The sequence below is a fragment of the Ambystoma mexicanum genome, chromosome 6p, assembly GCF_040938575.1.
Source record: "Ambystoma mexicanum isolate Mex_15411 chromosome 6p, UKY_AmexF1_1, whole genome shotgun sequence".
Classification (NCBI taxonomy): Eukaryota; Metazoa; Chordata; class Amphibia; order Caudata; family Ambystomatidae; genus Ambystoma; species Ambystoma mexicanum.
In genome coordinates, this window is record NC_090935.1 from 322383858 (window position 1) to 322405689 (window position 21832).

A 21832-nucleotide genomic window follows, 5' to 3' on the forward strand; every position below is an offset into this window, starting at 1 on the left:
CCATCGTCACAGTCTCCTGATGTGCCGGGGTCTGGAAGTCCATATCCGCCGCCAGATGCGCGCGGGTGCCCCACCACCGGATTGCTTAGCGGACGGTCTCATTGCGTGAGATCCTGTCTTCGAAGCTGCCCGCTCCCTGCATCCAACGGCCGTCGAGGAACTCTTGCAGTGGACGCATGCGCAACCTGCACAGGCGCACGAGGTAGATGCACAAGGACATCATGCCGAACAGGGACTTGACGGACCACACCCTGGCCACGTCCATGGTCGACAGCTGTTGCACCTTGCCCAGGATGGCCTTAGTCCTTTCCTCCGACGGAGATGCCAATCGCGCACTGTGTCGAGCCTGGATCCCAGACGACTTGCGACGGTACCAAGTGAGATTTTGCGAAATTGATCGAGAATCCCAGATCCGTGAGCAGTTGGACGGTGTTCGCTGTGTGATCGACGGCGAGTTCTCTTGTCTTTGCCCGGATGAGCCAATTGTCCAGGTAGGGGTAGACGTGGATCCCCTGCAGACGCAGCTGCGCCGCCACTGGTGCTAGGCACTTGGTGAAAACCCTGGGCGCCGACTTCAATCTGAAGGGAAGGGCCTTGAACTGATAGTGTCGCCCCTGGACTACAAATCTCAGGAATTTTCAATGTCTTTTTAGGATGGGGATGTGGAAGTAGGCATCCACCAAGTCCAGCGACAATAGGAAGTCGCCTTCCTCCAGCTGTCCCAGCACGTGCTGGAGGGTGACCATCCCGAACTTCTGGGACTTGATGTGCTTGTTTAGACGACGAAAGTCCAGGATGGGTCGCCATCCGCCGGTCTTCTTTCTTACAAGGAAGTATCGTGAGTACACCCCGGAGCCTCTTTGGGACGAGCTTGATGGCTCCTTTCTTCAGCATCGCCCTTACTTCCAGCAGCAGTTGAGGGACGTGATTCTCCTTCCTGGCCACGGGTGGAATGCGGGGGCACTTCTTTAGAAACTCGAGAGAGTGTCCGCGGGCCATGGCATCCAGCACCCATCGGTCGGTGGAGATGGACACCCACAGGCTGATGAACTTCGCCAGCTGGCCTCCCACTGCGGTGCTCTGGTGGGGGCCCGATGCCACACCCGGTTCAGTCCTGCTTGGTAGCGGCCTTGCCGCTTTGACCTTTTTGATGAGGTCCTCCTGACTTGCCGCGTCCTCTGTAGGCCTCCTGCGACGAGGAGCGCGCTGCCTGGCGGTACGTTGAGGAGCCGGCGCCAAATCCCTTGAAGGCACCTTGCTTGCCTCCGGAGTTCCGAACGGGCAGCCGTCGTCGTTGAACACCCAAGGCCCGAGCCGTCTGCGTCTGCCTTGATGGCCTGCAGTGACTCGTCCAATGTCTTGTCAAACAGATAGTTCCCGTTTAATGGCATGTCCAGAACTCTGGTCTGTATGTCTTGGCGGAAATCAGTTGCCTTGTGCCAACTACGCCGGCGAAGGCAAACGCTGTTGCCCATCTGGCAAAAACCGGTGTCAATGTCCGTGGCCACTGTTATGGCGTGGTCGACGCCACCTCGCCTTCCTGAAGGATCTCCAGGGCTTCCGCCCTCTTGTTGTCCGGGAGGAAGTCTAGCAGGGGAGCGATCTTAAACCACAGCTCCCTGTCGTAGCGGGCCACAATCGCAAGGGCGTTGGTCGCTTTAATGGTCGTTGTTGCTGCCATGACCCGCCGTGCCATGGCGTCCAGTTTCTTCCCCTCGCCGTCCAGCGGGGAGGTCGAAGTTGAAGCCGTAGCCGTTTTCTTCTTGGCTGCCGCAGAGACGACCGAATCCGGGACCCGGTATTTCTTCTCGTACCGGTCTCTCTTGGCAGGAGCTGTGGACGGGTTCTTCAGGACCAACAGCCTTTCGTCCCAGATGTCAAGTAAAGGAACCAAGAGGACCGTCTTCCTCTTGGCCTCACGCCGTTGATGGAGGAAACCTTCCTTCTTCTGTTCCTCGGGGCAGAGCTGGAAGAGCTTGGATGCCCTGGAGATCATGGCGTGGAAAGAGCCAATTTCGTCGGGCGGGAAGGCCCGCGCAGGTGGTGATGGGAGGTCCATCCAGTCGTCGCCACTGTTGTCATCCGTCCCCATCGTCACCGTTCCCGTGTCATCCTTGGATCTGGGGAAGGAGAAGGCGGATGCAAAGGCAGAGAAGGCTGGAAGGGCGGGGGGGGGGGGTGAACTCTTCTCCGCATGCCTGGAGGGCTTACCGACTGTCCACGCTCCGCTGGATCGTCAGTTGGTGGTAAGGGCAACCTTGTCCTCATCTCCATACACAAGGCCTAGATTGCCATCAAGATCGCTCCTGAATTGTCTTGTGGCCCAGGTGCCGGTTGCGACGTGCGCGACGGTTGGCGAGTGGAATCCTCCGCCTCCACGGGCTCCTCGTCGGCACCACCGTCGCTTTCTTCGTCCGCCTCGTCGTGATCCCTCCCGTGGCACCGGGCCTCCTCGAACTTCTTGTTCAGGACCTTCGCGACTCCAGCCAGCTCCTCTTCAGAGGCTGTCACTGTGATGGCCACCGGGCCCTCCCACCCCCACTTTTTCCACCTGTGGTTTCACGGGGGTCTTATTGATGGGCTGAAAAGAGGATTCCCTCCGTGGTGGCAGGAACACTGTTTGCCAGGGCCGCTGCGACTCCCTCGATAGAGATCTTAGCCGGGTGAATCAAGGCCTTCACAACCTTGGACATGTCTGATGCCTTCACGCCTTCACCTTGGGGGAGATGGGGGGAGACGGGACGGGGTGGAGGGTCACCACCTCGCTCCCCCTTGGCTTTCTCCGTCAGGATCTACCGGGGATTCTCCCGAAGCTTACCCGGGTTCTCCGATTTCCTCTTCCCCGAGCCAGAGCGTTGGCTCGTGTTTGATGGGGTCGGTGAAAGTGCGCCTTGCCTGGCAGCCAAGGAGCCAGACTGTTCGGTGCTCCCGGTGCACGCTGACTCGCAGTGCTTTGCCTTTTGTTGGGCCCCCGTCGCCGGAGCGCTCTCAAAGGACTTAGAAGACCGCTCGGACGACTTCTCATCTGCTGCTGGGTTCTTCCCTTCCAGCCAGTTGGTGAGGTGGATACGCTGATCCCTCAGACCGCTCCGACATGTTCTTGCAAAACGCACAGTCCTTCTCCACATGCGTTTTGTCTTCGGGAAGGCAGTAGAGGCATCTGGAATGCTCGTCCTCCTTGAAGTCATTCTGCAATCCGCATCCAGGGCAGCTCCTGAACAGCTTGGATCCAGGCGTCGTGTTTCCTTTGTACTGGGCCATGTCCACGCGGGGTAGGCCTCAAGGATCTTCCGGAATCCTCCAAGAAGCGAAACTCGATGAAAACTTCGCCCTTGAGGGGCGTAGAAAATTACAAAACGGGTCCCCGTTGATCGGAAGTAGAACCTGTGGAGCTTGAGGCTCGATTGACCGAAAAAAATGAGAATAAACTCTTTGAAAAAAACGCAAAACGCAGTAAAAGTTCGAGAGCTATAGCACAAGGACTCCCAACACTTGAACGTGCAGTAAAAATCTGAAGATGGCTGCCAGAGGAGGGGCTTAGGTAGAGGGCAGTCATTGGCTGGGGCAGTATGACCCACAGACCAGTGATTGGTTATTAGGAGAAAGACAGTTAAGAAACGAAACTGAAACTGATTTTTTCCTTTACCGAAGATTCCCAGCCTGACGAGGAATATTCATGAGCATGTGAATCCATGCCAGACCCCATGCTGGAGAAAGTCTTTACCGAAAAAGATTTTTAAGCACAGTCTGGCCAAACTGAGCACCAGATCTGGAGCTCAGGTCGAAACAGTCGTGTTTACAATAAGCCAAAGGAGAGGCCCCGGTAGCCGCTTTCGCGATGGTCTCTCAGGGGACATACTTTTGAAAGGCAACAGCAGCTGCCTTGCCTCGTACCAGGTGCGCGTGAATCTCTTTAGGAGGCTGGAGGCCCTGAACAGTGCAAGACTCCATAATACAGGCAGCAACCCATCTGGAAATAGTCACCTTGGAGGCCCGTTTACCCTGCAAATTTAAGAGCTCTTCTTACGTCCAGGCAATGCAAAACCCTCTCTGCTTCCGAAGTCGGGTTCGGGAAGAAGACGGGCAAGGAGATTGACTGATTTAAATGAAAATCAGAGACCACTTTTGGCAGGAAAGAAGGATACATCCTCAGGACAACCTTATCTTTGTGGAAAACCAAGAAGGGATGCTCCACCGATAAAGCCTACAGCTCACTCAAGTCTTGCCAAAGTCACGGCGACCAAGGAGGACACTTTCCATGAAAGGTACTTAAGATCTACCGTAGCCATTGGCTCAAAAGGCTTATGAGACAAGACTAAGCACCACATTCAGATCCCACGTCGGATGCGGTTTGCGAACAGGAGGGTAAAGACGCATTTGACCCGCAAAGTGCCTTTTAACCACTGGATTCGATAGTGAAAAAGAGCAATGGTCCTTGGATAAATAGGCAGCAACAGCCAAACGATAAGTCCTGCATGAGAGGACATGAATGCCCGACTCTGCTAGATGGGAGACTAAGGACAGCACTGTGTCGATCATAGCCACCCTGGGGTCTAGTTGTATGGCTAAGCACCAGTGGCAGAACCAAAGCCATTTGCTCCTGTATCGAGATCTCGTTGAGGGCTTTCTGGCTGCCTGAATAATGCACATGTTAACAGCAGACCGGTTGAGATGTTCTAAAGATCTGAACTCAGGCACCATGCCGCCAAGCTGAAGGATTGTGGGGAAGGGTGCTACAGCTGCCGATCTCTCTGGTGAAGCAGGTCGGGAACCAACAGAAGCTGATCGGTGCACACACACCGACAGATGTTGAAGCTCTGAAAACCATAACTTGGCCGGCCACCATGGAGCTATGAGCAGAAGATAACAGTTCACTGTGTTCCTCAGTTTGCAAATCGTCCGATGAATCAGAGGCAGCGGTTGAAAAGCATAGGCCCTCATGTTGTGCCAGGGAATCGAGAGCATCTCCTAGAGAGGAGGCTCCCAGCCAGTTTCTGGAGGCATACAGAGGTAGTTTCCTCTTGGCCGATGTCGCAAAGAGATCCACTTCTGGAGTGCCCCAACACTGGAAGATCTATAAGAGGACCTCAACTTTCAATTCCCACTCGTAGCTGACCATAGTTCGTCAGCTGAAGGCATCTGCAGTAACATTCAGCTGGCCCGGGATGTGTACTGCCACCAGCCAGATGCCATGCTGAATCGCCCATTCCCAAATCTGAATGGCAAGATCCACCAGAGGAGGGGACTTGGTACCCCGCCTGCTTGTTGATGTAAAACATGGACACCACATTGTCCGTGCGGACACGGACCACTTGGTTGACAATGACCGGTCTGAACTCCTTGAGCACCAGGAAGATCGCCAAGAGCTCCAGGTGATTTATATGGAGGAGCTGGTCTTGGGGCGACCAGAGATTGGAAACTTGGAAGGTCCAACGTCGCACCCCACCCCAGAAGGGAAGAGTCCGTAGTGATTGTCACCAGTGGAGCGTGGTCCTGAAAAGCTGCGCCTGCCGATAGATTGCAGAGAGACGACCACCACCAAATGTCTTCTCTCATGAAAGCTGGAATTGATATTTTGGAGTCCGGATCCACAGCTTGACGCCAACAACTCCAAAGAGCCATCTGTGTCCGCCTCATCTTGAGCCGAGGAAGAGCCAATACACACAAGGCCATGAGGCCCAGAGCCTCTGGACCCACCAGGCCGACATGCTCCTCGACTGCGCAAAGACCTGACAATTGGCCAACAGATCCGCCATTCTGTGCCCAGTCAGGTATACTCGGCAGTTGATCGTGTTCCAATGAAAACCCAGGCCAAATCAGGTCCTGAGATTCCGTCATGGAGGATTTCCGCCAGTTCACTGATAGCCCAAGGTGGAACAGGAGATGGAGGAGAGAGTGAAGGTTGCTTGAGGCTTTCAACGGACAAGGACTTAGCAGCAGCCAATCGTCCAGATATGAATACGCATGGATACCCTGAAGCCGAAGATAAGCTGCGATAACCAATATCATCTTCGTAAAGACATGTGGTGCCGAAATGAGGCCAAAAGGGAGCATTATGAACTGCAAGTGCTCCTCCCCCACGGAAAACCGTAGGTATCTCCGATGCGGCTTCCAAATCGAGATATGCATATATGCATCCTGGAAGTCCACCACGCTGAGGCAATCGCCCTTCTGTAAAGAGGACTATTTGACTGGGCGTGTTCATCTTGAATTTCTCTTGGGGTAGAGAGAGATTGAACTGGGAAAGGTCTAGGATGGTGCGCAGGCCAGCCTGGTTGTGTGTTGGCAACGTAAACAACCGGGAATAGAAGCTCTCCCCTCGCTCCCCTAGGGGAATGGGTTCCAACGCCCTGAGATCCATTAACTTCTAAATCTCGGAACTGAGGGAGGGCGACCCAGACTGCTGAAAGGGAGGATTGATGGGTGGGGTAGGGGGCAAGGGGGAAGGGAAGCGGAAGCCCGTCCGAGCGACTGACAAGACCCACTGGTCTTTGGTTATGGTCTGCCATGCCTCCCAATGAGATGCAATGCGTCCTCCCTCCTGATGGGGTATCAACCCTGCGGGACTTTCGGTCCAGAAAACCCCTGAAACCAGAGGAAGACCCGAGGCTGCGAGGACGTTCTCTGTGCCCTGAAAGGCGGTTTCACCAGGACAGACAAGGATTTAGCGGTCTGAGTGCTATCCATAGTTTTTGTCAGTTGTGGAATGAAAAAGCTCTTTGCCATCAAAGGGCAGGTCTAGAACCTTATCCTGTACCTCCTTCGAGAACTTGGTGGCGTGCAGCCAAGCCTGACGAGAGGTGTCCACGCCAAGCATGAGGTCCCGGGCCGAGGCGTCGACATGAAGCACGCGGCTTCCAGCATATCCTGCGCCAGGACCCTAGCATCTGACAATTCCGCTCTGAAATCCACTAGCTTTTCAACAGGAAGAAATTCCTCCAATTTCGACAGACCTTTCCACATTTTCATATTCGCCCCCGCTAACACCAGTTCTGCGTTCGCATGATCTAACTGCAGGACTGAATTAGCGAAAATACTCCTTCCCAAGCAGTCAAGAAGCTTGTCCTCTTTGGCCAGAACCTGTGTAGCCATTGCAGAAGACGATGCAGCAGGTCTGGAATGTTAAGTGGCAGCAGCCACTACCGTGGAGGAGCGGATGGACATGACGCTAAAGCCACCTCTTCCGAAGAATGGAGCCTATAACGCGCATCAATCTTCTTGTTGACATACAGTCCAGAGTGTGGTTTTTCCCAAACTTTACGGACCTCGGCCAAACAAGCCGATATACTCCGAAGGAGACAAGGTGAATGCCCCCAAAAGCATGCCCTCCGGCGAAGCAGGTGCCCCGGGTACTGGAACATCCAACAGACATGTCCAGCACCCAGTCATGAAAGGCTCTGACAGAGCGGGGCTGGTCTTCTCTGTCCTGATCCCCTTGTGCGTCATCCGACAGGTCCGGATCAGACTGAGATGCTTCGGGCACCACTGCAGACTTGTCCACAGGGACAATGGAGGCAAGGGAGGAAGAGTCGGGGGAGGCCCAAGTGTGTAACTGGCGGAACCACAGGTGCCGAAGCTGGGTTCGTTGGCGCAGGCAGACATATCTCCCTAAACAAGCCTCGAAAATACTCTTTCATGGGGTCAGAGTGCATAAGTCTTTGAAACTTGCCGAAAAAGATGTCCTCCGCTGGTGATATAGGTGAGACTGGAGGAGGCCTCTCATGAGCGGAGTACTTCCAGGGACGCAAGGGAGAGGGTTGCCAAGAGGGCCCTTCCCCACTGGTGCCCACATAAATCAAGGGCACTGATGCCGGAGAAAGCGAGACATTGTGCGGAAGGGGCATCTGCGCGTTGGTCGTAAACTGGACGAAAAGGATGTGCACAAGAAAAACTATGTTCACCTGGAAACCCACTCCCCACAACTAGGGCCGATGGCGTAGTTGTAAGGGAGGTATTGTAACGCTCACCTGACTCCCACAGAGGCGCTGGCCTGGTTCGCGCTGCTGTGACCTCTTCTAAGGTGATGCGCAGGGTTCGGAAGACGGACTGGACCGGGCCCCCAAATCTGGCTTGTCTGGCTCGCAGAAGTATCCTTCTGTAGGTGAAAATAGGGGATTAACTGTCTGCAGGGTAATGCAATCGGCCTCCCGCTTTTCCCTCTCACCCTCCTCGAAACCCTTCTGTGATTCCCTGTAGCGTCTCGCCTTAGGGTCTGGAAGGACGAGCTCTCCATCCTGCTTCTGATGCAGGGGCGCATTGGTATCCAGTTACTTCACTGGATTTTCGGATTGGTGAGAACCAAACTTGCTTGGCTTCCAGGTAAGTTTTTTCATAAGAGGTTCCCCTTGTGTCCATGCATCAATGTACTAATGCTAGTGTCTTTTTCCCCATAGGGGCTGGGGTACGGAATGCCGAGGAACAGGCACCGACGCGAGATGAGAGGTGAAATCCTTGTAGAAATCAGGTAAGTCTTTAATGAGCGTTTTTTGGTAATGTCTTTTCATTCGCTCATTAACGCTGATGTCTTTTTTTCCCCCTTAGGAGCTGGGGTTCCGGAAATGCCAGGATGCGGCGCGGACCCGAAATGAAGAGGGAATGAATCAACAGGTAAGTCTTTAACATGGATATTTAGCTTTCCCTATTCCCTTCTCTCTCACCTTTTGTTCTGGTCTTTTTCTCCTTAGGCGCTGGGGCGTGAATGCGAATCCGGCTGAACATGGAGGCGCCCTGTAAAGGTGAGTGGAATGCGGCGCTGCAGCGATCGACGCAATGAGCTTTTAAATAAAAGTCTTCCTTTTCAGGATTGTCGGCGAGATGTCTCTGGGATGCGGATTTAGCAGGTAAGGACTTTTCCTTCTTCTGTTCTCTTCTTCTCTTCCTTTGCAGGTGATCCAGGATGCTGGCAGGCGTGGCAGAAGTCAGGATGCAGGAGCAGACACGGTGAGCGTCCAGCTGCTAGATGCAGATCAACGTGAAGCACGTGTGGCTGTTTGGGTGGGGTTTAAATAGCCTTGGAAGAAGTTCCAGGTATGTATCCTTCCCCGACCACATCCGGGTGGTAAATTAGTCCCGCAGGTAAAGTAGTTCCTTTCAGGCCTCAAGGAGGCCGGGATCCTGCAGCATGGTCTGCATCAGGTAAGTGCACCCAAGCACTCCCATAATGAGCCTGGCACCAGGACTGATTTATTTTATGAGCCTGGTGCCATAGGCACCAGGACACTGTCCAAAGGGCCCCTATATGGGGTTGCTGGGTCCTTCCTTGGGGACTGGATGTCCGCTTTCGGGGACGCAGGGCTTGAACCGGCTCCCCGGGAGCGGGCATCATGACAGGTATCCAAAATGGCCGCCATAGTCTTGGCGGGAGCGGCAGTCATTTTGTCAGCACCCGAGAACTGCGACACGTGTGGAAGTGAAACAAGGGTCTCCTCAGGTGGGACAGGGGTCTTCACCTTAGCCTTAACACAAGGAACATCGGCCGAGCCGGTACTGCGTGGCCTAGAATGTTTTTGAGACATGCTATCAGCCAGAAAAGCCTTCAACGGAAGGACCTCGGCACCGCCGGTAATGGAGGAATTCCGGTCCTAGACCTCACTCCGTGCTCCCTCAACAGGTCTGGTGTCACCTCTTGAACGGGAACGATGAGGAACACACCTCACCGACAAGACCTTAACAGGCCTCTCAGAACTGTTGGTCAACCTAGCCGCCAAACGAGTTGCCTCAGACCCGAGTCCTGTACCTAAAGCCCCTTCACAAAGGGCCTCGAACTTTGGTTCGGTATCAACAGCCTCAACTGATGCCTCAGGGCGTACCCCAGTGTTTTTACGGGAAGCTCCAGCCAAGGAGACCTTGAAGCAAGCTCCGGTACCCGCCACCACAGTAGAACTGGGATCACAAACAGCCCCCACAGAAGGGGCCTCTGATAGTAATCCAGTGTCAATAGGCCCCTTAGGGAGGCCCTCAGAGAAAACTCTGTTACAGTTTTTAGGCCTAGGAGGCACCTCAGGGCAAGCCCCGGTAATAGAGATTTTGCTGCTCCTCCCAGACCAGGAATACCCTGGGAAGGAGTCCCCCGGCCGGGGTGCTCTAAAAAGTAATGAACTCACCGGGCGTTTCTTATTTTCCTCGTTGACCATAAGAAAATACAATGGGGGAGAAAGCTGAACGACCTCCTGCCACCGCTCCAAACGATGTTGAAGCGCCCGGACAGAAAGGGAGTCGCAGTAGAAGCACGAGTCCCACTGGTGGTCCAGACCCAAGCACTCTAAACAAAGAGGATGGGGATCCGCCCTAGCGAAGCGTCGCTGACAAGAACAACAAGTAGGAAAGTGTAACTGAAACGGCAGACAGGCTACTACACGACCGCTAAGCCAGAGCAAGAGAGGAGAACACTGGAAGGAAAAAATCTTCAGAAGATGCAAGTGCGTCCAGTCCCGATCGAGTGGAGAAAAGGACTGATGGGCGATGAGCTGGGTGGAGCCAAGGAGGGCAGGGTTATGGCCGCATGCGGTACCCCGCGTAAAAAGAGGAAGGACACATTTTTGAAAAATGTGATGCTTTTTACAAAGTGCTCCGGTCCCGTCCCACAGAACGGAGGAATGTCCCATAAGTATGGAGGAAAGGGGACTGGACATAGGAGTAATGAGAATGCTCCCTAAAAGGAGGACAGCCCAAATTGCAGAACGACACTGAAATTGAGAACTATCATGGGCGAACCTCAGATACTGTCAGTGCTTGTGATGGTTCGGCACATGAAAGCAAGCATCCTGAAAGTCCAAGGACACCATACAATCCGGAAGCTGGAGGGCCTGAAGGATCTGAGAAACCTGTTCAAGTCTCTTGAGTCCAAGATGGGTCTCAATCCTCTGTCCTTTTTGGGGATTAGAAAATATGGGGAGTACCAAACCTTGTTCCTCTCCGCTATAGGTACTGGTTCTGGCAGGGTTAAAAGCTCCTGCAGAAGGATCTGATCTGGTACTTTCGAAGAGTTGTTCCCCGGTGGATGACAGGTTTTTGCAGAAAAGGGCAGCACTAACCTTGGCAACTGTTTCCAATAGCCAAGCATCTGAACCAATAGTCTGTAATTCTGTCGGATGCTATGATAATCTGCCTCCTACTGCAGCCTTGTGCATCAAGTCCTCCGAAGGGTTTTGGAGCGGCTGACGCAGTGGCTGAAGGTAAGGCAGCCGCTGCTGTTGCGGTCTTAGTATTGCTTCCCCATCCACCAAGGGGGAATCTTCTTTGTCCTCTTTGAGCCGGCAGTCCTCTGCCCCATCCAAATGTGGAGTAGCGGCAAAAGGACCTACCACTCCAGGGTGCTCCCGTGTGGCAGTTTGGAGTCTGATTGCAGCACTTAGGGATTTGGCTGCCGCCTTGGAAGTTTGCAACTTCAACCAACTCTCACTACCTTTGTTCCCAAATAAATGAGTGCCGTCAAAGGGCATGTTGAGAAGCCTGGATTGTATGTCTCCCGGAAAATCCTAATTTTCTCAACCAGGCCAATCTGCACATCACAGTACTTGCCGCCATAGCTCTGCTGATAATGTCAGAGTCGAGACCTGTTGGGAGTGTTGGGGAGAATTCTTAAAAATGTGCTAATTCCCTCCACTTTAGAGACCCCCAGCAACTTTGCTGGATTTTGAGGACTTGATTTTTTAACCTGGAGAGAGGGAGACCCTTTTTCCCCAAATAGTCATGTATTTTAATGTGATTTTATACACTTTCATTTTGGTTATGTAGTCTAACCAACTCCATAGGCATCATCCTTTACAATTAGGTCACAAAGCACCTTTAGTGCAGTGCAACAGGGAATTCTTCCAGATTTTCCAAGGTTTAAATACCATGTCTAGGATCAGCTACTGTTTCCCAGGGCAGTAAAGTAAAATTGGCTTTACTTTGCATTGTAATTGCTAGACCCAGGACACCCTATCTTATAATGCAGTGCTGGAGGGGTTACTTAGTATCCCCAGTGTCTAAATGCTCATGTAACATTTTTTTTATGTTACCCTTTACTCAATTGACTGGCCGGTGGCAGTGGTTTCGTTTTGAACTATAAAGGTTTGCATTTACCGCGACTGTCCGCGGACCTGGTAACGTTAACCGCGGGAGCCATCTTTTTCAAAATGGCATCCAGCCATCTTTGCTAAAATGGCGCGCACTCTTTTTTTCGCCAGGTCTTTGTGGAAAGGTCCTTCTGGAGCGTTTCTCTGCACGCCAAACCAGGTTTGGTCTCTTTGTTCATTTCGCCTTTGCCAGGGTTTCTGAGAGAAACTCACCTCTGGCGCCCAAGTGTCTGGGGTAGGCAGGAAGTGAGGGAGGTGCCCGAAACACCTTGTGTTTAGTCTCCTAGGAGACCCAAATGCACTCTGTGGTAATTGGCTGGTTGACTGTCCGGCAAGGACAGCCATCCTGCTGGGTGAGTGACAGCTATGCTGGAATAAATGGGAGAGAACTGAATAAAAGGCGAGTCCTTTTGCTTGGAAGGCAGAGTCTATCACTGGACGAAGAAACCGAAGAGCTTGAAGAGGACGCCTGCTGCAACTCCTGGACCGTTGGTTTGCCCGGTGAAGCCCTGCTGCAGTGCCGAAACGCCAAGTTTGCATCGATAGAGAAGCCCCTGCAAGGACGACATCTCCCCTTGAGTTGATGGGACCAATCAACTCCAAAGTAAGCCACCTGGACATTCATCTCGGAGCTGGTTGAATTTCCACAGAGTTGCTGCTGTAAACCATATAACCAGGGAGAGGAACACCAGATTGTGTGCATTCCTTTTAAGCTGCCCAAGAGCTCCAGGATGATCCTCCAGATCCCAGGAAGCAGGACTGACCGAGCCTGAGCCCCCTCAACAGAGTGCATGACAGCCAGTAACCGCAGTGTTACCATTTGTGGTAGTCGCGAGGAGCTGAAACATCGAAGTGCCACTTGTTGGAAAGATTGCCGGTTGCGAGCGATGATCTTCCCATTGCAGTGCAGGAGTCCCCAGAAGTCCTCCCTCTTGTCCCCACGACTGAGGCCCAGAAACAGAGAGAGATCTGCAGAGCTGCACAGGAACAGAAGTCATCTGCTGCACTTTTTCTTCAATACAAAGGTACTGTAAAGTCAGAGAACTTACCTCTTACTGTAGAGTTGCTTGCATCTTCTACTATTCACAAGTCTAATCAGCTTGTGGCCTTACATTCGATTCTTCTTTTCTTCAAAGACTTCTAAAACATTGTGCAAAGACTTTTCTACTTACCTCCCAGAAGTGCTTTATCCTATATAAGACTTTTGCCCATTGACTTTGGCTTAGCCTGTTGTATTGAATGACTCGTCTTAGGGGATCCAAATGTATTTGCCTGCTTAAGAATATTTGTGGTCTCTTGCTGTTCTAATAACCTTTTCTTTTTACCAACTGCTAAGAGTATTCTAAATGCAAACAGTAAGATATTAATGACCCCAGCACCCTAGCTATTGAATCACCTGAGGATGTAGGTTGTGTCTGTGGGCCATCCCAAAAGGGTCTTTACTGATTTAGAAAGTGAGTGTGTACAGTATTGAAGAGTATTTGTGTGTTACTATTATATTGCTCCCTTCTGAAGAAGGCTTATTCCGACTGATACATTAATAATTGTTTATTTGAATACCTGTAACCGTGAATCTTTGCTTAACTCCCCTACAGCTCACATTGACACCTTGAGATAAGCCTGACTGCTCAACATGCTACCGAAAGTGTGTGGTACAAGCTTATACCCAAAGTTGGGTGTCCTATACCTGTAGTGACAGTGGTGTGTAGGGTACCCAAAGGGTACTGCATACAAACTTTGCCCAACAACGGCCGCAGTTCGAGGGGACAACGTTAGCAATATAAAACTCTTGCGTGCTCTACATAGGCGACCAACTAGGCTGGCAGAAAAACGAATCTGAGGGACCTCGATACGTGAGGGATTTAAGGTACACTACACGTCACGTTAGGGACAGTGTTACAGTCACGGCCATGTCGACGTCCCCTTTCGATCGTCGAAAGAAAGATGCAATACACTGCGATTTCCACTAGATGTCAGACTATATGCCCAGCATGTGATTCTAAGCAGATTCACAAGCATCAGAAATCACTAGTTATACTTAGCAGATTCTGAGGCTGCATAAAGGAAAAGTTAAAGGAAGGAAAAAGGTTAATCAGGTTCAGGGCATGCAAGTATACTTCAATCTTCCAATGAAGTCTAGACAAGCCTTTCCCAGCAATAACAGTCTAAAACAAGTTACCACCTATGAGGGACAGAAATATCAAAGTCAATGAACTAGAAGAGTCTGCAGGGAGCCAAGACAGCCAAAGTTAATTGGAGCACAGTCTATGGAGCTGAGGCACGTCTTAGATAATAGTTTTGCAAAAAGAGTTTTGTAGCAATCACTTGTAGGGTCACACGCTGTTACACTTGTGAAAAGCAGAGTTTGAAACGACTCCAAGGTAAGCCAATGCAGGTCTCAACTGCGAAAAGCACAGCTCAAAAAGACACATGGTTAAGTATCTCAAGTCTAAATAGTACCTCTGGTTTGAAGAGTGGTCCAGCTGGATTCTGTACTGCTGCAGATGCAGATTCTGGGTTCCTGAGCCTCAGTCGTGGGGACAAGAGGGAGTACGTCTGGATGGCTCCTGCGGCAGCAATTTGGAGGACACCTGCAGCAGCTACAGGCTCTTTTCGATCAGCAGCACTTCACAGTTTCAGCGTGCAGTAAACAGCACCACCAGAGATCTCGTATACCGGTTGGGTTTCCTTCACTCCTTGAGTCCTGCACTCTGGTGAGGGGACTCGAGCTTTGGCCGTCCTGCTTCTGGAGGGTCTTTAGGAGACTCCTGGAGCTTCTGGCCGGATTGTAGACGTTGCACTCTAGTATGGATTTCTCGACCTCTGGCACTTGGTTCTTGCAGCAGCGAAGTAGTACAGCCAATTGGGGAAGATGGTCCAGTGGAGTTTGTCTCAGGGTTAATTGATCCCACTAACCCAAGGGAAGCAGTCCCTTCTGGAGCTACTCTTGTCGATCAGAAAAAGGAGTTTCAGCAAAGCAGCAGGGCTTCACCGGGCAGTTCAGTGGTCCAGGAGGATGCAGCAAGCTTCTCTTCACGATTCCTTCGTCGGATGTTACTTCAAGGGGTTGACTGTCACCAGTCCAAAAAGCCTCGGCTTTTATGCAGGTTTCAACCATTCATGCACAGCCTCGCTGTCCCTCCAAGGACAGCCAGCCAGCCAGCCAGCCAGCCGATCAGGAACAGGTGCATTCAGGTTACATGGGACAAGGACATGGGAGTTTCGGGCACCGCCCTCACTTCCTGCTCTGCCAGCCACACTGGAGCCAGAGGCGGCCTTCAGCACTGAAGCCTGCCAAAGGCAAAACAAACAAAAAAACTTACACCTGGTTTAGCACGCAGAGTAAAACCCAAGAAAGACCCCACAAACAAGAAATGGCTAAAAAAGAAGACCGTGGCCATGGTGATACAATGGTCACCCATGGGCGTTTCTACCGCAGCTGAGGATTCAGCCTGCGGTAGAAAAGCACAATGGTAGGAACATTAAACCACTGCCACCAGCCATTTGAAGTCGTGAGGGTAACACAAAATGGTACATGAGCAAGTAGGAAAAAGGGGCTACTAAGCAACCCCCCAGCACTCCACATAAGATGGGGTGTACTGGATCTACATAGAAAAAAGGTACTTAAAATACATTTCACTTTAGTACTCCTGGGAATTGTAGTACACCAAAGATAAGGTATTTAAGCCATATGAGAAATCTAACACATTTTTCTGCGACACTGCACTGAAGGTGCTGTGTGTCACCATACAAAAAGTAGATGCCTATGGAGTTTGTCAGACTCCAAAATCAAGTCCAAATCAGATCAAACATGAGTGAGAAAAAGGTCTCACTCACTGCAGGGTAGAAATTAAAAGTCCTAAAGTCCAGCAAAAGAGTCTCTAAGGTTGAAGGGAATTAGCACAGAAATTAGAATTCTCTCTAACAGGCAAGTAAGACAAAAGTTGTTCTATTCTTGGGAACTGTAGTTCAGACAAGAACATGTATTTAAACCTTTAGGGAAGTCTAAGGGACTCTTCAGTGGCACTGCACAAAGGGGTATGTGTGTCACTATATAACAAATCAGATGCCTATGGAGTTTACCAGACTCCACTAAAACATTAGTAACACAAAATCTTAGGGGTAAAAAGCATGAATGGGTGGCAAAAAGGCCCAATCAGGGGGGTTAAAATCAAAAAGGTCCCAGATTCCAGCAAAGGGCTGGGTGTCTCGAAGATTAGAGTGAATTAGCACAGAAACTGAAAAATCTCCCCAAGAGACGGACGTAGGAGCATGGAAGAGAACAATTAGACATGCTGTAAATGTACTGAAAAAATGTTTTCGCCCTAATCGCATATAGCTTTAGAACATTCTGTGAGTGGTTGTTCTGTTCCCACTAAGTGGAAGTGGTGAGAGATGCATGTAAGAAAACCAATATCGATTTAAAAAAGAAACGCCATTCACTTTCGGTGACGGTCAGCAACTACTCAAACCAAGAGCAATAACTAGAAGTTTACTCACCCAACTTGAGAAGTCAGACCAGGTTGGAACCCGCAAACAGAGGTCACGGATAATGCGGATGATAATCACACAGGACTGCAGACCATTTGCTCTAGCCTTAAGTGCAATACAAAATCATAATTATTAATCATATCATTGACAACTGGTTTGGACGCTGAAAAGCTAAAATGCCACTACTCAATGGAACTCAAATACAACAAACAAATTGACAGTAAAAACCTTGCAGTATGAACTGCCACTTGCAGCAATATTTTATAAAAGGGTTAGTATTTGAAGCAGGTAAAAAATCAAAGTGTACAAAATATGGAAGCAGTCACTTGATAATTTGTCAACTTTGACTCGTATTCCATTGTAAGAAAAAAGAAGATTTTAGGGGAAAAACGTGTAGAGACTGAAAGCTTGATAGAAGCTCTTTGGCTTTCACACAGTGCCTTTGTCAAAGTACAAAGTCACCGTAACCAAACAGTTGCATCTCGACTTTCATTCCCTACACGATATATTTAACAGAATAAGAAATCAAAAGCAAAACAAAGCTCTCAACACATACTCCATTCTTAAAAGCGAAGTTACTCTGCAGCCTTATGGAATATTACAGATTCACAACACAAGTTTATGATGTAGACATACAAATCAGACGGCCTAAAAATTAACATTAACGGCCAGAAAAAAGGTTTCAGGTCGAATTGGCATGATCTGTATAAAGCAGATCAACTTAACTTTACACGTCAACATTTTTCTGGTCATTTTAATTTATATTATCATTACCACGGACAAGCGTGAGTGTAAAATAAGCATTCATATTGTAACTGAACTTCTCTCATAAGGCTACAAGAAATAAGTAAAATGATGTTCCGAACCTGGAACCACTTAGCGTGGCGTAGAGCAGCCAGAGCGTCAAGGCATTTTTGCCTGTCCAAGACGTCCGGTGGGTCTTTCACCATACCCGAGGTTACATCTAAAATGGATTGAATTGGCAAAGTGCAGTGAGGAATGGGTGTTTGACCAGGTGAGCAAGACATTTCCTGAAACAGCTGCAATGTCACACATGCCATTTACTAGTTAATTATTTTGCTAACAGCAGACCAAAAAAGACTTGCGTGCAACAAAGTCCCTCTGGAGTACAACCAGAGCCCATTATAAAGCTCATGATTATCATTACAACAAATTTACATCCAAATAATTTTAACGTTAGAGCTGGGTGCTGAAATTGTTCTTTGCACCTACTTATTAAAAAAAAGCTATTTCTCTAGGGAACCAAAGTTGGCAATTATCCCAAGGGAGGATGGTTGGCTATAGTGCACAAGCACAGAGAACACAAGACAGAGGGCCAACAAAAATCCACTTTGGTGATTAAGGACACCAGTGTGCAAATAGGTGGCGGTGCATTTTTTTGTGTGTGTATAAGTGCTACAAAAATGCCATTTTGGGACCACGACCCAACAGGGTTCAGCACTGTAGTACACTTAATGAACAGCGGCAAATATTACCAAAATCCAACAATGCCCACACATCCACCCACTAAAAAAGCAGGAGAAAATACACTGTAGAGTGATTTTTATTGAAGCCTGCATTATCCATAAGTGACTAAATGTCACAGTGATTTTCTGCTGTTTAGTGTTTCCAAACTTCAGAACATACACTTCAAATATGTTTAAACTGCATGCATACAGCAAACAATATTGTGAAATGTGCAACCACCACTTACTATTTAAATGCCACGACACCTATTGCAATTCGGAATAAAAATTGTATGAGTTTGCGAGAGAAAATGAACAATTTCGGCTGTGGATTTTTGCACCCATTTGAATGTGTGGATTAACCCCTTAAAATGCTACCTAACAAGCCAAACATCACCTAAATCGCTTTGAATAAACCAAGGTTCATTTATACAAGGAAAGCAAAATCAATTACCAGAAGTAGAAGTACTCTCTAAAATAACTAGAATATAAGGGGTTAATCGCTTGTTGAAAGATAAGCTGCACCCACACTATTTCTCAGTCAAAGGCTAACAGGTAATTTGATTTCAGCAGCTACAGTTCAGAAAAACATCAATTTTCCTGTTAGCTTTCATCAGGCTAGTGTGGACACTGCTGAATTCCAGAAGAAGAGACAGAAAATAAAGATGGGGGAAAAAAGAACAGCAAATGCTAGGACTATGCAACCAAAACCCCTCCTAAATCAAGATGGCAGGTGTGACAATGAGCTTTTGAAAACCCTGGTCAAAAATCCTTCCGATGTCTTGACAGCAGTCCCTGACAGGATTCAATTCACTCTACCAGAAGGCTTTGAACAGGAGTTGAGATGCTAGAGACAAAAAACAACACACATTTGTCTTGCTGAAGAAAAACGACCCCAGCAAGGGTTAAAAGCATTTTGAACATAGCAAATCCCAAGTCAATTTCGGAAAAGTCAGTAGCTATGAAATGCACAATATTGCGGAGCAAAACTACTGTGCTAGCAAAGTTTTCATAACTGCATTACTTTACAATTTAGCTTTGGAACTTGGATGCATTTTTTAAAAATGGATATATTACAACCAAGATCCACAACGTGCAGAAAATATAGGCTTTTTCAACGCACAAACTGTTTCAGCAAAGCCTTCCTAATGTCCTAAAATAACAAAAAAATAAAAACAATTCCCTAAAGGCAGCTGTAGACCCTTAAATCATATTAGGACACACAGCATTAGGAACTGCAGCAAGAGAAAGACACACATACCATTATATTGTGAGGAAAGTAACAAGCAATCATATAATGAAGCTGAAGGTGGAGTTTGGTGTCAATTTGCAGTTAAATGTTCAACAGAATGCCTTGCAATGACCCAGATTGTGCAGGTATATTTCCTGCATGCCATTTTACAGTTGGGTGATGTATTGGAGCAAACATGTTTATCCTCTAAGTGCCCCTAAGGGAAATTCTCAAATTAAGGACTCCAGCTTCGTTATGGGTCAGAGAAAAATAAAGTTGTTTCCATTTGGAGAGTGCAAGGTTCAGTTAGACTTTGTAATTTTTTTTTTTTCAACTTAACGCTACAGGTGTACATGTGCTAAAAATTATAGCTTCCGTTATTGTCATCAAAATTTGGTAATGCCTACTTATTGCAACGTTTCAGAAATCAAGCCACACTTAAACAAGTTGAGGTGCACCTTTTCCACCGAAAGTTCACAATCCTGTTGAGAGACCATGGCCCACACTAACAAGGCAACTCTCTTGTCCAAGTGTAGAATGCAATATACGGTAGGAACGTTTCCAGACTCCCTGGAAGCAACATCATCATGAAAGCCAATTCATCCACACTAGAAGTAAAAGGTTTCACTCTTTACATTTGAATGGAAATGTGAAAAATGAACCTCACTAAAGATGTAACAATGGCTTAACTGCATAGTGCTATGAAAGATGGCTATATTTTAGTCTCAACCTGTTCCTTTAAATAACCTGTATTAGATTAAAATCCGTGTTTAGCAATGAAAACCTGGAATGTCTGGAAACAAAGTAAATTTTCTCTGACCCATAGAAGTGATATACCATAGACATTTATCATGCGGCCTTTGACTGAAAGACTTGGAATTTATAGACAGCAGAACAGACCCTAGAGTAACACTGCTGGCACCAGATTGGTTTTACTCTGAAGAGGAAACTAACTTAATGATTCACTTCTACTTTAGATAACTATGTTCCATTCATTTTGCACTGACTGTGCAGATTACCCAATATAATAAACTAAACTCTGAAGGGGTCACTCCAAGAATAGCACGCAAGATAGAAGGGCAACCTTTGACAACCAGAAGAATTAAAAATATATTTCCAAATTAAAGCATAAAAAGGAGTACTACGGTTTTCCCATGTGGAATTATCTAGAAAACCAAATTGTTAACACCTCCTTGCAAGCAGTTTTCTCTATTCATTTGTCAAATCCGTCTGTTACATAGCCATTTGCTTAAATCCCCTCTTTGGTTTTCTAAATAATCTCACATGTAAAGTAGGAAGGAAAATGTGCCCTGTTCCTAGGAAATAAAACAAAAGTGTTACTTACTTTCGAACCAAATAAATTGGCCGAAAAAAGGTGTTTGCATCAAATACAATTGCCTATGAAAGGTATTGTGTGTGTGCCAGCATGTTGACTTTCAGGACTCAATAGCAAAAAATATCCATATAAACAGACAAAACAGTTGATATTGTGTTAGTATTTTTCCAACCTCCATCCTTCATGTTCTCTTCCCTAATGACAGGTGAAGTCAGCGTGATTGTAACTTGCATTTTGGGTTCCACACACGAACTCAGGAGAATTGCTGCTTCGGGCACATCACATTTAATGTCATACTTCTCCGGACTGATTACCTAAGAGATAAAATATGTTTCAAAGATCCATATTGGCAAAAAAAAAAAAAGAAAATTGATGTACATCTGTAATCAAAGACTCTCAAAAATACTTGCCTGCTTATTTATTTAAACCTTCCTCATTGTAAATGCCAATTGTACTGTTAGGAAAGATTTATCTGCATCATTCCTCCATCTTTATGGAACTCCCAAACTTTTGCTTTAATTTTTGTATCTGACCTATACCTTTTAGAATTGCAGTGAATCCTTAAGCTTCACTACACTGGCGTTCGCTCATTTGACATGGGGAAACTGACAGGTCATTCATGCTGTCAGTACTGGGAAGCCTGGTTTCCCTTAGTCGTGGTACTGTGTTACTACTTTTTGGTTACTTTGTATCATTTGTGGTAACTATCATTGTACAATGCAGCTTACACTGCAGTACAATGGGGTGCATTTTTGTTTTTCCCTAGACTAACACTCGGAGGGTTTTTGGTTACTCTAGGTATGCTAAAAGGGTAAGCTGGTGGCAGCAGTGACGTTTTACCACTTATGGGGATTTTTCGTGTTAGCCTTACTGCGTTTACTACGTTTGGCTACCAACTGTGGCTATTGGTCAAACATGGCCATGCCATGAGAATTTTCGCTTGTCCTTTTGCCATCTTGTTCTTTAGCCTTCTTCCTGGCCTGTGAGGCCAGAAAATCCTTATAAGAACTTCCAGTAGCCGTAAAGAAGAAGCTTTTGGCGGGCTATTGGAGGGCTGGCAGGATGTGGGCTGGGACTGGCTTGTCCCAATCCACAAACTGGTTTCGGTGCATCTGAGTGGTATGCTAGTCATGTCATTGACTACTGAGGGCAGCAGTTCTTACCTGGATTTTAGGATAAGAAGAGGATCCCTGCACCCAGTCTTCAAAGATCCTGGAGAAACATGAAGGAGCCAATTATCCTATCCAGC

At 48.3% G+C, this 21832-nt stretch overlaps 1 protein-coding gene across 3 annotated transcripts in view; it reads right to left on the minus strand.

Annotated features, from left to right (window-relative positions):
- The window catches only part of ZFR (zinc finger RNA binding protein), a 1119848-nt gene that overhangs the window by 103863 nt on the left and 994153 nt on the right, over positions 1-21832 (minus strand). For 2 of the 3 annotated variants that reach the window (XM_069627081.1, XM_069627082.1), the window contains 3 exons: positions 20756-20897; positions 17417-17514; positions 16560-16655 (listed from right to left, as the gene is read on the minus strand). In XM_069627081.1, the coding sequence (XP_069483182.1) occupies positions 16560-16655; positions 17417-17514; positions 20756-20897 (336 nt within the window). Of the gene's footprint in view, positions 1-16559; positions 16656-17416; positions 17515-20755; positions 20898-21832 lie in introns of those variants that run through there. The other variant, XM_069627083.1, reaches the window with a different exon arrangement.